We start from the raw sequence: 16,775 nt of genomic DNA, 5'->3' as shown, positions 1-16,775 counted from the left end.
CACAGTCTAGCCTCAGCTCCAGCAGCTCTGCACCCTCCTCAGACGTCACCGCGTGTTTCCTGCCTGCTTGCTTGTTGCCACCGTGGAGTGGAGGTCTGATGTTCTTACACCATGCTGCTGGTATCACTGCTGCTCATGGGGCTGGACTGCTTGCTGGGAGCTCCGACCGGGAGAGAGGTCTACAGGATGCCCCAGAGCGCACTCAAAGGTAATATGGCTTCACTAAACTTTTTTTTTATAGAGAGCTTGGTATTTGTTTCCTCTTACTCATTGTGAAAAATTGTTATTAATCGTCTCTTTTTTAAGATTGTTGATCACAGTACCTGGCCAGTCCAAAAGCGGCAGAAATGTCAGTACAGTTCGTCATGCGTGAGCGCTGTATAGATCTTCAGGAGTGAAGCTGAGCGCAACTGAAAATAATTTTTGGAAACACACAGTAATTTACATTTGAACTGGTCTTAAAATTTTCTGCAAGCCAGCTGTTTCTCTCTTTAGTTAAAGCTGCATAGTGACAATCTCCTAACCAGCATAAAAGATGCTGTGATGCTTTAGGTTTTTGGACAAACAAATATTTCTGAAGTTGTGAGGAAAACATCTGTTCATGTGAGCATCATTTCTGAACATGTGCAGGGTGATGCATTTTGGGCAAAACAGCAGGTAAATATCAGGCTTACTTGGTGCCAAGTGTTTTCAAATGGATTAATTGTTACTCAGGTGGAATGGCCGGTTGATCTCCGATGTCCTACTGAGGAGCAGCAGGTGTCTGTCTCCATGTTGCCAATGATGCAACACACTGTTGTACACTAAAAATCCTGCTATGACCAATGCCTCAAACTGTTTATTTTGAAATAATCTGAATTATTAGAAAATTTCTCATGTGCCTAAGATGTTTCACATTCTCTAGCCAGCCTTGTGCCAGTCACATCTTTGCGCTTTCCCAGGCAGCTTTATCAGAGAGAGACTTTAGTGTGGTCTAATGCAGTGCAGAGGGACCCCTGGCCTTCCCTGGTTGAAGTGCTGAGTACAGCAGAGCCTTCATACTGGCAGTGGTGATGGCAATGTGTGTTTGAAGTGTTTAGAACAAGGGACTCGGGGTCCCAGCCGCCCCAGGGCTGCCAGCCTGTGTCCCGAGGGTCCATCCCTGCCCGCCAGCCTCTGCCCGCTCAGCCCTGGCCTTCTAATTAAGTCTTCAATCAGCATTGTTGTTGTTAGCGGCCTATCCTGTGATGTGGCGCGGCACAGAGGGGGGCTGCAGGGTCGGCGGTCCCATTGAAGTGTGCCTGTAGAAGCCTCACCAGGGCGCTGAGCGTGAGCTAGCTCCCCTCACACGCTGCCAATGAGCTCAAAGAGCAGCATGAGAAAACAGGCGCTACTCACACACATACCAGAAAGCTGGACAAGTTCATACAAACTCTCACATACACACATGGACTGTTCCCACAGTCCATGACTGTCTTCTATATAATGACCTATATGTCCTTCCTATTGACTTGTTGCCAAAAAAGGTTCCTTCAGAAAGCCTTATAAATTTGTCAGAAATTAACAAACCTGTGAAAATGTTTGGATCAGCACTCAATCGTTTTTTAAAAGTATTTGTAATAGCCTACTCATGCATCTTCTTTGTGAACATCTCTACTTCCTTTTTGTTTCCCTCTCCTCTTTCATTTCTGACATCTTTTTTCTTTCTGTGCTCCACCTGTCTCTTCCTATTTCTCTATCCTCCTGCCCTCTCCCGCAGCTTTGTCGGACCGTGGCACTGTGGTTCTGGAGGCGGCTCTGACCAGTGCTCTGTCTGCTGTGGAGCGTGCTTCATCTGACAGAAGCCGGGCCGAGGCAGGCTGTAGGGGCTGTGTTCCCTGTCTGTTTCAGGACTGTGGTCAGCAGTCCGGTTTCTGCTGTAAGTGAAGCGTTAGTCTCCCCTCTGTTGCCCTTTCTCATTCTGTTACTTGAATGTCTCAAGTAACACATTGAGAAGATGTTTCTGTTTTTATCACCAATGAATGCTTTCTCCTGATGTCTACATCTCTTACTTTCGCCCAGCAGCCTCTCCTGCCAGTGCCCTATCAGAACCCAGCTGTGATATCATCAGTAAGGTGCAGAAGGTTCAGAATGAGGCAGAGCGGAGCTGGGCTTTGAGCCAGGCTTGTGCGTTTTACCAGCATCGCTGCCCACCAGGCGAATTGGACAAGGAGAGCTGCATCAGGATTATGGGCGAGAGTTGCAGTGCCCGTGTCCTCCAGTGCAGCCTGCTCAACACTATGCAAAACCTGGAGCCCGCTACGCAGACACATGCACAGGGTGAGGGGATACATATGTTTACAGACAAAGCATTCCTACAAATAGACCATCTTACTTGCTCTGGCATGAGAATCAAAACTAGAATGGAAATCAGTGTAGAGCCATGAGGGTAAAATTGTCAAATATTTACATGGTTTTACCCATCTGTGTCCAAGATAAGGGAAATTTGCCACATTTCCTGACCACCCGTGTCTCTCTACACCAGCAGCAGTGTGTGGTCAGAGGTTGTCCACCATGCAAAATATCACACAGCCTCGCTCCAGGATTGTGGGGGGCTCCCCTGCCCCTCCAGGTAGCTGGCCCTGGTTGGTCAACCTGCAGCTTGATGGTGGCCTGATGTGTGGAGGGGTGCTGGTGGACAGCTCCTGGGTGGTCACCGCTGCTCATTGCTTTGCAGGGTATGTGTGTGTAATTGTAGTAAGGCAACAAACTTGTGTAATAATCTGAATTTATTTAGCACTTTTCTCAGCAAAGTTAAATGTTGTTTACAGAAAAAAAAAGAAAATTAGGAATAACTGTATCTCTCGCTTCCTGTTTCTGCAATCTTTTTGTCCTCTGCAGTAGCCGTAGTGAGAGCTACTGGACAGCAGTGGTGGGTGAGTTCGACATCACAAAGACTGACCCTGACGAGCAGGTTCTCAAAGTCAACCGCATCATCCCTCATCCTAAGGTAACATAACACGCAGTTTGGCATAATGCACAGAGCCTCACTGTTCCATGTGTATCCTTGTGTTTATTATTGGCTCATCCACCATCATCTTCCAGTCAGCTAGCTAAACCAATCAATCGGTCTTTCATCTTATCACTTAAACGCTCTCTTGTCTTTGCAGTTCAACCCAAAGACATTTAACAACGACATAGCTCTGGTGGAGCTGACATCCCCGGTGGTCCTGTCCAACCATGTCACCCCTGTGTGTCTCCCCTCTGGTATGGAGCCCCCCACTGGTAGCCCCTGTCTAGTTGCAGGATGGGGGTCCCTCTATGAAGGTGAGGGGGAATAGTGTGTTTTAAATGGCATGTATTTTCACTTATCAACTGCACAGGAATCCAAATTTGTAAAACTGTAAACTGCACACTTTTTAAAAAATCTGATCTAAAAAATCTAACCCTCACCATATTTATGAGAATTTGTTGTAGCCAACAGGATTGCCAACAGCCCCCTGGGGATGAGCAAAGTTGATCATGTTTTTTCTGATGTGTTTCTCATGATTGCACATTCCTTTAACTGTAGTGCATTGCTGTGTGTATCCTCTCTGTAGACGGCCCATCTGCTGACGTGGTGATGGAGGCAAAGGTACCCCTGCTGCCTCAGAGCACCTGTAAGAGCGCCCTCGGCAAAGAGCTGGTCACCAACACTATGCTGTGTGCTGGCTATCTCTCCGGAGGCATCGACTCCTGTCAGGTGGGTAGAACAGCCGAGCTTTGATTTGCACTGAAGACTCTGATCTGAAAGTTTCACTTGAATTGATGATATCTATTTCAAAACACAATTTATCCACTTCAGAGTTTGGACACATAGTACTGGAGATGCAAAGCAGGCTACACAGCTCAGCAGTATTTCAGAGAGGAGCCAAGTGAATGATACTGTTTCACTGTAGACAGTGCCTCCTAAAGACTGCTAGGTGTAAATGGGCTAACTGTGAGGTGCTTACTTTTGGCGACTGTCAGCAGCAACCAAGCCATTTTCCATAACATTGACAGTTTTCATTGTTCCATAACAGTTTTTCTTTTCAATTTTGTGTCCTCCACAGGGAGATTCTGGAGGCCCACTGATCTACCAGGACCGAATATCAGGTCGGTTCCAGCTCTATGGCATTACCTCCTGGGGAGATGGCTGTGGAGAGAAGGGCAAGCCGGGAGTCTACACACGAGTCTCTGCTTTCTCAGACTGGATTCAGGCTGAGATACAGAGTAAGTTTGGGGTAACAGAAAAATGTGCTATAAATTGTCTACAGAGTTTTGCTCAATCAGTTAGAGTTCAGTTATCAGTGGTTTACTACTTGTAAATACTGAATATATTATTGGCTGGTTATGGAAAAAATAGAGCATTCAAATCATTTGTATCATCTGCGGTTGTCCTTTGTAGAGTCATTCGGGAGTCGTGAGCCAACCTGTCCTGAACTCCTAAAGATGACGGAGCTGTCTGAAGAGGAACAGAAGTCAGAGTTCAGTTCCCTATGTCGCTTCTACTCCCTGACTTGTCCTCCTGGTCAGACAGCCAGCACCTGCAAACAAATGGCCGAAGACAAGTGCCTCACCCGCTTCAAGAAATGCCGTGAGTACCATTTCTTAAATGCACAGCTTGATTTTTATGTTAAATTAAAGATACCTATTTCTTTGTGTCTAACGTTTTGCTTGCTCTCCTCCATGTAGAGTTGCGTTCGTTCCTGCAGACCCTGTTGGACTTGCTCCAGAGGGCAGAGGACTACATCAGAGACAAGGTGGACCTGACCTTCTTCACCCAGACTCTGCCTCAGCTGGTGGAGCACATCTACAGCACAGCTTTCACTCACACCAGAGAGAGGAGGGACCTGGGCCTGGGCCAGGACCTCGCACAAGCAGCAGGTACATAAATTACAGCTGCTCTCATGCCATCTCCTGCCAAGTCTCAAAAACTCTCATTTCTTTGCCAGAAAAATGGTATATTCAGAAACTGCCCTGTAGGTCATGTCTGTAACAGATGTATTCTTCCTTGCAGAACTGTTTGGTGGTGCGGTGCTGCAAGAAGAGCAGGGTCCTCCTCCTGTTCCCCCGGCGTTGTTCAGAGGGGTCGGCCCCTTGGTGGACGATTGGGAAAAATACCTGAGAAGCCTGGGTGAGGACCTGGATAAACAACACACTGACACACCAGCAGACATCTCCTCCACATCACTAAGACAGGAGGAGAACTTCTTCCTACAGGTAGGTTGAGGGCAGGAGGAAACAACACAGAATTTGCATAGGAACATTTGTGCCTCATACAGTACGACTGAGTAAACTTAAATGGGAAAATCCTCTCCAAAAAGCCTAAACACTCCTTAAAATCTTAGCATTCATGGGCCCATTTTGGTGTTGGAAGTGTATTTTTCTTATTCCTATGGATAGCGTAGAAGACATGATGTCACATTAAGGTATTTCCTGCACAGTTACAATGAAGTTTGATAGCAGAAAATATCAAATCATTTCTAAATCATCGCGGGTGCTTGTCATGTTCTGGTATCAGCTCAGCAAAGTTCAGCAAAGTTGTAGGCATATTGACTCAGAAATATTTACAAATTATAGACCTTTTTACAACAAGTTTGAATAGCATTATAAATACATATGTTACTAATAGCATTAAGGTTCTGTTCCGTTTAAGTCTAACAGAGCCACGATCCTGCTGTTTAGCATGCTTAAATGGAATTAATTAATGTCATTAGTAACACCTGTGTTTACCCTGCTGTTTCATTTCAAAATGTGCTGCTGTGAAAAAGCATTGATTTACTTAACCAGTGACCTCATTAGCTTCACTGGTCATGTTTAATATGTCACAGTTAGACAGACAAGAGCTTTTTCTCTTTTGATATGTTTGATATTTATGTTGATTTATTTAAGTCCGGCCTTGATATCTGAATGTATATTTTTACATTTCATCTATAGACAGAGGACTCCTCAGTGCAACGGCTCGAGGGAGAGTATCAGTCTGTCATCTCAGCTCTGCGCTCCAAACTGGATTCCAACGCTGCTCCTCCCATCCTGCACTTGGACACAGCCTACATCCAGGAGGAGCCTCCCAACACTTCTTCTACAACATTCGCTGGAACAGTAATGCACACCGATTCCCCCTCCTCCCAGGAACCCCAGGGGTCTCCCTCACTTTTGACAGCCCTGATGGATGAAATCCAGAAACTCAGAACAGAGGATGGAATTCTGATGGGAGACACGACACAAATGAGTGAAACCTTTTCCGACAGAAATGCCTCTCCTGATGTAAAGCATCGTACTACATCAGAAGATTCTACTTTGACACAGAGTGGAGTTGCAACAGAATTCACGTCTCCACCGTTCCCCCTCCCAGTCCAGTCCACAACTGTTTCCCAGTCAGTGGTTGGAGGCGACTACATATCAACAACTGCTGACCCCAGGCCTGCTGCCCCTCCTGTCCAGCCCTTAAACCTCCACAGGAAACACCGGAGCCTTCTTCGTAAGAGGCAGTTACCTGGGAGCAGTGAGAAAAGTATGTTTCACGTACTTTTTTGACTGTATTTCCTCAAGCAAATTTTGCAAAATGTTTAAATGGTATTTATAAAATGAATTATAATGACATGACATCTGTTCCTCTAGTTTGTCCTGGATTGAGAGAGTCTTCACAGCATGTCAGCCAAGTTAGGGACTCTTATCGCTGGGTCCTGGGCATCCCAACCAAGAATTTACAAATGAACTTCCAAGAGGTAAATAATTACTTGAAGAGGTGACAATGAAGTGGTTGAGTGAGGTAGACGAGCATGGATGGAAAGTATTGTGATTGTTGGATCATTTTGTAACTTTTGTGTTACTCTTCTTTCTCTCTCCCCGCTTCTTTGTTTCTCTTTTGGTTCAGGTGTTAGTTGATCTGAGCTCGAAGAACGATCGAGGCCTTTACGAGGCGCGAGTCAGAGCAGTTGTGGGAGGGCGACCTCTGACCTTCTACAGCCTGGTGGGTTTGGAGAATGAGTCCTTCTACCGCAGTATGCCAAGGATCATCGCTTTGGCACTGGAGGCACTCAAAACATAACTTTATCCTAACACCAAGTGAAAACACTTGCAAGTGACAAGTGGAGACTCAAATGAGAGATGACAGAACAAAGACTCTTAGGACTTCAGTTCTTTGAAGCGGGAGAAATGCACATAAAACGCACACTCACACAAACTTTTCATTCCTCTGCCCTCTCCTGTTTAAAACCCTTTTTTGAAACATTTTGCCCCCCTGGAGAGCCCTACTTTGGCTGTAAATGAACACACAACAATGAATGTATCAAGCCAGCTGTTGACCACCCATCAAGCCACAGGTTGTTTTACGTGTCTGGTGTTAGACACAGCCTTTTCTAACTTATGAGTCTGTACAAATATTATAAGTTATTCATAATGTCTTTTGCAAAGGTTGAGCCTCTTGTGAAGCACACAGGCTGTATATATTATCCATGCTATCTTTATTCTTATGATATTTATTTGTATAGAAGAAATGCTTTGTATTTTTGTTAAAAAAAAACAATATGAATAAAAGTTGTAATTAATTACATTTGTGGTTCTTATGGTATTGAATACAATTAGTAATCTATATCAGTAGTTTTCAAAGTGTGGTCCAAGGACCACCAAGGGTCCTTGAGGGGTTTCTAGTGGGACCTCAGCAAATAACATATAGTTTAATTTCACTAATTCATTCACTAATTCGTTCATTAACAGGTTTTTATGATCCAAAAAAAGTTTGGCCTGTGAGGGATTATTGTAATCTCGTCACCTTTAAACTATTTGTACATGTATGACATGTACAAGTATGACCTCTAAACAATTTAATACTTAACACAAAACAAAACATATTTTGATATCAGAGTTCTCTGGGCAAAAGCACTTCAGCTGGGGTTTTGCAGCTTAATGAAGAATCAACTTTGAAGTCCAGTGCATGAAAAATTTTGAAAACCCTGCTTTGTATGTTTCCCAGTTGCACATATAATATGAAATACATAACATGAGATTCTCAAATTAGCTGGCAGCAATGCTGCTAATCCCGCAGCATTTTGCTGCTGATCTACAGCAGAGGAGGGGTCAGCAGGTCAACCCAGACCCCAGCTTACTCTCTTCAGACTGGTTTCCATGCTGATTGGGCCACTTCATGACCCCGGACTGACCTCAGTGCCGTGGCAGCTCCTCACCCATTATGAGAAGCTTTCCCATCAACACAGCAGCTGCCGGGCCATAGCTACCACTGCCCCCCACCACCTTATCCCCTCTCCTTATTCCTGGATGGATAGCTAATAGTAATAAGACCCTGAACTAGGGTGACCATTACAGCCTCTTGTTGCGTCAATGTCCATCTGTCATGAGTCAGAACACTGCATGTGTTGCTTACTTTGGCTTCCAAGAAGTGTTACTCTAGCATCAGAAACAGTCAAACCTTGAATGGCAATGCTGGCTTGTGTCTGGCTCCCTGTTTTCACCAAATCTTAGCCGCTATTTTAGTGTGGCTGAAAGAGCTCAGTCAAACAGACCTAAATCCAGGCCCAGAATGCTGACCACTAAGCTTTTGAGAAAATGGCAGATTTTATCAACCAACCCAAACCGTAAAACAGGGATATCCAGGGATATGAGTGTGACAGCTGAATAAACACACACACACACACACACACACACTCACACACACTGTACTTCTGTGGCAAGACATCAACTACATTCCTGCTGACTGGAAGTGTGTGTGTGTGTGTGTGTGTGTGTGTGTGTGTGTGTGTGTGTGTGTGTGCCCAACATTTTGAGTGGCCCCCCTCACTACTTTCAAGCCATAAATGTGAGAGCAATATCAGCCAACCTCCACAGAGCCTTGTCAATCATCAGAGAGAGAGCGGTGTAAAAAGACACGTCTTGTCACCTGTCACTGTACTGTTTTTTTTTTTTTCGTTCTCCTCCTGGTACTGTTGTTTCTGTCTGCCTTTCTTCCTTATCTAATCTTTGATATAGAAGCAGACAGGATCTCTGCCTACAGCAGAGAACACAGTTAGCCATGAAAAGAGATATCTGTGATGAAAAAAAAAGCTGATAACTGTCTGTTACTGCCACATTAAGTTTGAATAATTGAATGACAATAGCCTGCAGTTGTGAATACAGCTACAACACAATATTTCTTGGACTGCTGTACTTTAACACTGGAGGGCAGCCATGGACTGAGTGTAACGCTCTCATGTTCTTCAATGTGTGTGTGTTTATGTGTGCATGCATGGTGTTGTTGTGACAGCTGAATATGCAGGACTGGAAATATACTCTTGGATCTAATCCTAACTCTAACAATCATCACCCACCCCGCCCCAGCACCACCCCCACCAGCCCCTTTCTCACCCAACCATTCCCATAATCCTCCACCCACCCACCCTCCAGCCAGAGCCCCGACCCTCATACCTCTGCTGAGAAACACACACATGCATACACACGCATGCACACACACAGGCTGAGTGCCAGCAACCTCTGACTATTATCGATGTAAATCAGATCAGTTGTTATAGCTTTGTTTCAGTGAGACAAGCAGATGGATTGTGCACCTCCACTCACTCCGTCCCTCTTTTTGCTGCTTATTGTGATATCGAGCAAAGGTAAGAATGATCTGTGTTTTCATCCACCAGTGTGTGTGGAAGGGGATCTTAGTGATATAATGGTGTGCTGTCAGTTTAAATTGATTGTAACTAATAAATGCTGACTGGTGGGAGAGCAGAGATATGACTTTGACCTCAGTGCTCTGCTAGTGAATTGTACAGCATTATCTGGCAGGATTTTAAGACAGTTGCCCAGTCAGACTTAATGTATTATAGGTGTAAGATGTGTTGACTAGACCATTTGTAACACCGCATGTCTACCCCTGTCTCATATTCTGTCTACCTGACATGGTCCATCAAGCCACGTGTTGCTGTGATGTCCAATACATTCGGCTTTATGTTACTGTAATACTAGTCACCAGACAAATGCCGGTAAGGCCACTTAGTCAAGTAGCTAACTTGTCTTTGCTTTGCACCTCAACAGCTCTTACAGTTTTATTCTTAGTCCACCAAAAGGAAATTATATACATAAGTCAAACATGTCTTCTCCATTTCTGTCCTGAACTGTAAGTATTCCAACAGAGGCTCGGCTGCCCAAGCAATAAATAAATTATTACATATTAAAGTAATACATGAACAGCTGTCAATATCAACCATATGCACCAGAGAAGTTCGTCTGTACAAGGTAATGCTCTATGCATTTTGTCATAAATTTACTGAACGTTCACCTTTAACCCTATAAAGCCATTTGTATCATATATGATATACGTTATCAAATAACACATTCCATTTTCAGTTTAATCAATACTTGACCAAAATACTGTTGTATACCTTTGGGCACTTCAAGTACTGTCATATATGATACAACAGAAAAATCGCATGTAATAACATATTTTTTGAAAAATCTTTTTTTTTTTTTTTTTTTTTTTTTTACATTATGTTATAGGACTAAATAAAGGGTTCAATTTCAAAAAAATGGAATTTTCTGCCAATTCTTTCATAGTTCAGGCTTATAGGTTTAACTCTGCCATTGGTGGCTTCATTGTTACATATACAAGCTGCTTTGTTCAAACCCACGGAAATTTATTTTAAATTATAGAAGCAATCCCAAGGTTTCCAAAGATACCAAATATGTCCTGCTGAATTACAAGGAAAATAATATAAAATGATGCACAAGACATGTAGATCTGGTGCTGCCATAAAACAAGGGCATCTGGGGTTTGGACACTTAACGTGTGATGTAGCTTCAGCGAAGTGAAACTGAATATATACGTGCCACTGTCATACCATTTGGATTTTTTTTTTATCTAACTTTAAAAGGACTTAAGGAGAAATTTAAGGGAAAGTCATGTGTTTAATTGATGTAAAATTGTTCAGTCGGTGGAAATGGAATTGAGACTATATTTGAAATGAAGGAATATTTAGGGTATACTTGATTTGTTCCCTTTGCCCTCAGTATCATCAAACCTCAGTGACCCTGTATTTGTCTGCAGCATCAGCCATCAATCTTGAGGGGGAGCTTTTCAAGGATCTCATGAAGGGATACAACAAAAATGTCCGACCCATGGAGAAGAATGGTGACATCACTCAGGTCTACATCAAGATGACGCTCACCAACCTCATCTCTCTGGTGAGTGGAGTTTGATGTCTGTCTTTGTGGTGATTCCTGGTGAAGATTGCTTCCAATTGTTTCCACTTCCTGCAAACATAATACATAAATGTTTCTCCTCAGAATGAAAAGGAGGAGGCCCTGATGACCAGCGTCTGGATAGAAATGGTAAACACACAACCTATGCACTATGTGCTGCCTTCACTTAAGGTTTTCTCCCTCACAATTTATTTTTGACTGCCTTGCATTGTTGATGATAGATGATTTTAAACCCACGGTAAATATTGTTCTTTATCATAAATTACTCTCCCAAATAACAAAATATCCTGACTATATATTGACAACAAAGGCAGACTCAGACTATTTGTGTATGCAGCAATGGTGTGACTACAGGCTGAGATGGGACCAGCCACCCAGATCAGATTTGTATGGGAACATCACCTCCGAGCTCCGTGTCCCTTCCAAGAGCATCTGGCTACCTGATATCATACTGGAAAACAAGTGAGTATATCAACTTTAACATTTTATCATGTTTAGAATAAACCACACTAGCCGCTGATTTTTTTTTTTTTTTTTTAGTCACTGAGCAAGCCACTTAAGCTGCTTCAAGTGACTTTGCACACTTGCATCCCCAAAGTTGAAAAACTTGAACTTCAATATACTGCAGACAGCCCCATTCATGTTTATGATCCCACCCAGCCTGTACCAAAGGGACGAGACAGACCAATGAATAAGAAAAAGGTAAATAAGAAGCTTGAGAGTGCAGTATGGACAGTCCCGTCAATTTATAACCATTTATTTTTGTTTGGCTCTGCTTAAGTGAAGCTTCAAAACAAATTGGCAAGTACAACACAGCTTTGACTGAGCTTGCAACCCAAATGACAGAGCCTAAGCGATACACAGTGCTACTACTAAATGAACATGATGGTGATTTAATCATGGGCTGTGGAGGTAGCAGTCAGGGATGCAATGCCATGCAGAGTGAGCACCAAATCTGCTTAAATAGACACCAAGATGCTCAGTAATGGTCATATTTGATTGGTGCGTGTATGAACATGTGATTTAAGTGTTGTTCATGCTTAAGTTAAGATTTGTCTTTTCCTGCGGGCAGAGAAGTGTGTGTACATTTTCTTCTGGGAAAATGGGGCCCATGTTGATGATTGATGGTCCTATGTCTGTTTTAAGGAGGGTGCATTGAATGGAGTAAAAAAGAAATGTGCACACAATGTATTTTTATTTTTAACATGGGTCAACAAATTTCACCTCCCTGTCCTGTCCTGTGTGCAGTGTGGACGGACAGTTTGAGGTAGCGCTTTACTGCAATGCCTTGGTGTCTCCTAACGGCTGTGTGTACTGGCTGCCTCCTGCCATCTACCGCAGCGCCTGTGCCATCACTGTCAACTACTTCCCCTTCGACTGGCAGAACTGCACCATGGTGTTTCGGTGGGTACAGGCAGGAATAATGATAACTCGAATTGTCTTGGCAAAAGTCAGCAAATACAGATCTGAAACAAGATCAGATTTGGACTAAAATCACTAGTTACAATTGTATGGGGACCTAAAGTGCTCAGCTTCCTGCATTTTTAAAAGAATGGAGAGTCCTATGAACTTTCAAAATATATAGATTTATATATTTAAAAGGAAATATCAAGGCAGTAGGAAACTAGATGAGAAGAGGGGTAGAAACAGGAGAGGATGCTCTGGTGAGATTCAGTGTTTGCCCAGAAAGGTGTATATGTATATTAATCCTATATACTGTATAATCTCATATAACCTCGAAGCTCATAATTCAGTATCTCCCAATAAATATACACAAAATATATTTTGTCAATGAAGACTTAAGTTGCCCACCATTCCTCAAGACATGCCATAATTTCAGTCTTTTTTTTTTTTTTTTTTTTTGCATCCAAATTGTTGCTGTCTTATATATAAATGATTTTTTCCCACCTGGAAACACACGTCAGAAGCCAGCTTGTGCGCCTTTCTGCTCTCTTCCATCCAGTCAAGCCAGGAACAATTACCACCAGCATACATGCAGTAATGCCTTTTCACCCTGCTGTCTTGTAAAATATAATGAATGGATGTATTTGCCATGGTGACAGACAATGTTTTTTTTGGGGGGATAAGATAGCTGTCCTCTGTGTTTGTGCAGCTCCCAGACGTATAGCGCCAATGAGATTGAGCTGGTTCTCAAAGAGGAGGACAACCAGACGCTGGAGTGGGTGGACATTGACCCAGAGGCTTTCACAGGTACAGCAGTTGAGCCAAATGAGTAATCAATACTGCTGGCCACACAACGGACATCCAGTGTGACACATTAGATCTTAAAATGATTGAACTATATAGAATTATCAGTATTATTGGCCATAATTGTAGTTTAACACAGAGAGGCAGCAGACGGGACGTGGAGCAGTCCCCTCTGTCCCCAACACCTTATTCCACCTACATTCGTCCGGTTACTAAATATTTCACTCACTGTCATGAGTCGGGTGTCCTGTCACATTATTATTATTATTATTATTATTTTCTTTAAAGGCGTTTCTGCATTCAGATGCCTTTCACAAGCATTTAACCTTTTGAAACCTGAGCAAATCCACTTGATTCCTTTCAAAATAGGGAAAGAAAATTACAAGAAAATGAGTTTAAAAATTTACAAAACAAAGACAAATGGTACAAAATCAGTAAAAAAAAAAAAAAAAAGAGAGAGAGAGAGAGAGAGAGAGAGAGAAAAGAAAAAAATGTTATTATATATATATATATTTTCAAATGATAAGAAAATTAAATAATTTTAAAAAGAACACCCACTACAAAAATAAATGAAAATAAAACAGAAATTAAAATAATAACAAAAACAAATAAATAAATAAACAGAATTAACAAATTGTCTTTATTTTGTTTGTGTGTGTTTTTTTTTTTTTTTTGGCAGGGAATTTTGTGGCAATTTCATTTTTTGGTTAATTTTGTGATCATTTTATGGTGATTTTCCTGTGATTCAGTATTAACTCTATAATGTTTTTAGAGAAATCAGATGAATTTGCTCAGGTTTCAGAAGGTTTATATTTTGTATATACACAACAAAAGTAACACACACCTATTGATTTATTTTTATGTAAAAAAAAATAAATTAAAATAAATTAATTAATATTCCACCCAAATCACTTTTGAAATGATAGCTCCTGCCCTGGCTTTACACAATAAAAGTCTGATAAAGACTTTGACTGTGGTGTTTTCAGAGAATGGAGAGTGGGTGATCAAACACCGGCCGGCCAAGAAGGTGATCAACAGTCAGTACACCAGAGATGAGCTGGAGTACCAGGAGGTGGTTTTCTTTCTCATCATCCAGAGGAAGCCCCTCTTCTACATCATCAACATCATCGCTCCCTGCGTGCTCTTCTCCTCCCTGGGCCTGCTCGTCTACTTCCTGCCTGCCAAAGGTGACGTCTCTGTGTCTCTCCATATTCACATCTGAAACTTTCATCAACTCTTCCACTCAGGGAAAACACATTTTCATCACCACTGAAGTGCTTTTCATGGTTTGGTGTTTTGCAGCTGGTGGTCAGAAGTGCACCATGTCCATTGCGACTCTCTTGGGCCAGACTGTGTTCCTCCTCCTTATCGCCAAAAAAGTTCCGGAGACTTCCAAGGCAGTGCCTCTTATTGGAAAGTAGGATCATGCGCATGACACTAAGATATCAGCTGTTCAAAGACGAGAGTATTATTATGATTTGACTGCACCCATCTGCTAAAACAAATAGACAGATTTTGGCCTGAACTGAAATACTCATGATTCACAATTCTTACAAAAAAAGACATTCTCAAACATTATGACCTGAAATGTCTTTGTCAACAATGTTTTGTTGTTTTTTTTTTCAATAATAAATGAAGTTTGAGAAATTCTATTGTCTGAATTTTTTTCACATTTAAGAAGAAAAAGGATAGTTTGGGCTTCATTCACCAATATCTTCCTAGGTTTTTTCTAAAATTTCTTCTTGGTGAATGACTGAGGCCCACTGTCTTTAACATTATTACATATGTCAATTAGATGGCTATAATATTTTGGCTGAAATACTGAACTGAATTGTTGACTCAGAGTGCAAACTGTTCGCAAAGTCAAACTGAACTGAGTCATTCCAAAACGGAAAATAATCTTTTATCGAATCGCCAAATAGTGAATCGTGCACTGATCTGAATTCCTGTTGAGCCATAGATTCTCTCCGCTGTTATTCTGAAAGTCACCTGGGGTCTGATACACAGCTAAAATAGATATGATGTGTAACCTAATCCAGTGAATTGTGTTTTTTTCTCGGATGCAGGTATCTGATGTTTGTGATGTCAGTGACCACCATGGTAGTGATGAACTGTGTGATCGTTCTCAACGTGTCCCTGAGAACCCCAAGCACTCACAAGATGACAGACAAAGTCCGGAAGGTGACATTTTGGCTGGACCAAGCCCTTGTTCAAGTAGAATTTCTATTGATCAACTCTCAAGCTGTTGACTGTACATACACCCGGGCCAAAACAGTTCTGTTTGACATGGGGATTAACCTTTGACCCCGTTTCACCATCAGATCCTTCTGAACATCCTGCCTCGCATGCTGAGGATGCAGATGCGGCCCTGGACGCCAAATGACGAGAACACCTTACAAACAAGTAACAGCGGAGCTCACAGGAACGGCGTCTTCATGGTGCCCTGCAGACGCCGCAGCTCCATGAAGCTCATTGACAAGGCAGAGGAATACTTTATGAAAACAGCTCGGTCTGAACTCATGTTTACCAGACTCAAAGAGAGAAACGGGTTGATGAAATCAGTATTAGAAAAGCTACGTGAGTATCTGAACCAGTTTGTGCTTATAAAAAAAAAATGTACTCCAATGCATGCTTCCTTTTATGAATATGTGAATATCCAGTTGACCTTTGTACCTAGATGATGGACTGGAGGGAGGTACGGCAGAGCAGCTTGAAGTTAGTTTGGCGAAGGCCTCTCCAGAGCTGAAGCAGTGTGTGGAGTCCTGCAAACACATTGCTGAAACTGCGCGTCAGCAGAACAACTTCCAGAGTGTAGGTAGCACATTTTACACACTGTGTCTACTCAGGTTTAAAGGAACAGTTTGCCTAATACAAACACACAAACACACAAAAACATACAGTATTCTTCCAGCCTGCCTTAACCTTCCCTGTCTCCCAGCACCCCAGTGTAATAGGAGAACACAGTTTGGCTGTGTTCTTCAGCAGGAAAGTTCCCAATGAAACTCTTCACTCTTCGTTTTGGGTGAAGTGTTCCTTTAGGGTCGGTGTCTATTTACCAAAATGATGTACATACATGAATTCAAACACAAAGCATGGAGTGCAGCTTGCCATCACCGATGATCACCGATGTTTTCTGTTTACCCCAGGAGAATGAAGAGTGGTTCCTGGTTGCCCGGGTGATTGACAGGGTGTGCTTCATCGTCATGGCGTTGGTGTTTTTCATCGGCACCATCGGGATTTTCCTCATGGGCCATTTCAACCAGCCTCCCTCCACACCTTTTCTTGGGGATCCCAGGAGGTACTTGCCTCCGGTGGAGAATCTCACCAGCCCAAGTGAGAACGGGATGGGAGCAGACTTCTTGGGGTGAGCCAAGAGGAGGTCTCCGGGT

The 16,775-nt window shown here is 42.7% G+C and overlaps 2 protein-coding genes across 2 annotated transcripts; both read left to right on the top strand.

Annotated features, from left to right (window-relative positions):
* Positions 1-111: 111 nt before the first annotated feature.
* Positions 112-7,475, top strand: prss56 (serine protease 56). Its single transcript, XM_030074041.1, has 14 exons — positions 112-208; positions 1,739-1,897; positions 2,044-2,298; positions 2,507-2,696; positions 2,860-2,968; positions 3,129-3,285; positions 3,558-3,700; positions 4,050-4,209; positions 4,385-4,573; positions 4,672-4,863; positions 4,997-5,199; positions 5,917-6,493; positions 6,601-6,707; positions 6,857-7,475. The coding sequence occupies exons 1-14, from the start codon at positions 112-114 to the stop codon at positions 7,028-7,030; spliced, it is 2,712 nt and encodes a 903-aa protein (XP_029929901.1). The 3' UTR covers positions 7,031-7,475.
* Positions 7,476-9,526: 2,051 nt separating this feature from the next.
* chrng (cholinergic receptor, nicotinic, gamma) lies at positions 9,527-16,754 on the top strand. Its single transcript, XM_030074040.1, has 12 exons — positions 9,527-9,590; positions 11,024-11,160; positions 11,263-11,307; positions 11,516-11,640; positions 12,427-12,582; positions 13,292-13,389; positions 14,373-14,573; positions 14,689-14,803; positions 15,453-15,567; positions 15,708-15,963; positions 16,064-16,197; positions 16,533-16,754. Exons 1-12 carry the CDS (start codon positions 9,527-9,529, stop codon positions 16,752-16,754), a joined length of 1,668 nt encoding a protein of 555 aa, XP_029929900.1.
* The last annotated feature ends 21 nt before the right edge of the window (positions 16,755-16,775 follow it).

The sequence above is a fragment of the Myripristis murdjan genome, chromosome 17, assembly GCF_902150065.1.
Source record: "Myripristis murdjan chromosome 17, fMyrMur1.1, whole genome shotgun sequence".
Taxonomy (NCBI): domain Eukaryota; kingdom Metazoa; phylum Chordata; class Actinopteri; order Holocentriformes; family Holocentridae; genus Myripristis; species Myripristis murdjan.
Note: the sequence above shows the minus strand (reverse complement) of the source record. Positions and strands in the feature narration are given on the sequence as shown.

Bases quoted from the DNA above. Each gene is read 5' to 3' on its own strand.
- prss56 (XM_030074041.1), top strand. From the start codon at position 112: ATGCTGCTGGTATCACTGCTGCTCATGGGGCTGGACTGCTTGCTGGGA. The intron at 4,574-4,671 runs GTGAGTACCATT...TCCTCCATGTAG, and splicing joins CACCCGCTTCAAGAAATGCC to AGTTGCGTTCGTTCCTGCAG. The intron at 5,200-5,916 runs GTAGGTTGAGGG...TTTCATCTATAG, and splicing joins AGGAGAACTTCTTCCTACAG to ACAGAGGACTCCTCAGTGCA.
- chrng (XM_030074040.1), top strand. From the start codon at position 9,527: ATGGATTGTGCACCTCCACTCACTCCGTCCCTCTTTTTGCTGCTTATT. The intron at 11,161-11,262 runs GTGAGTGGAGTT...GTTTCTCCTCAG, and splicing joins TCACCAACCTCATCTCTCTG to AATGAAAAGGAGGAGGCCCT. The intron at 15,568-15,707 runs GTGACATTTTGG...TTTCACCATCAG, and splicing joins TGACAGACAAAGTCCGGAAG to ATCCTTCTGAACATCCTGCC.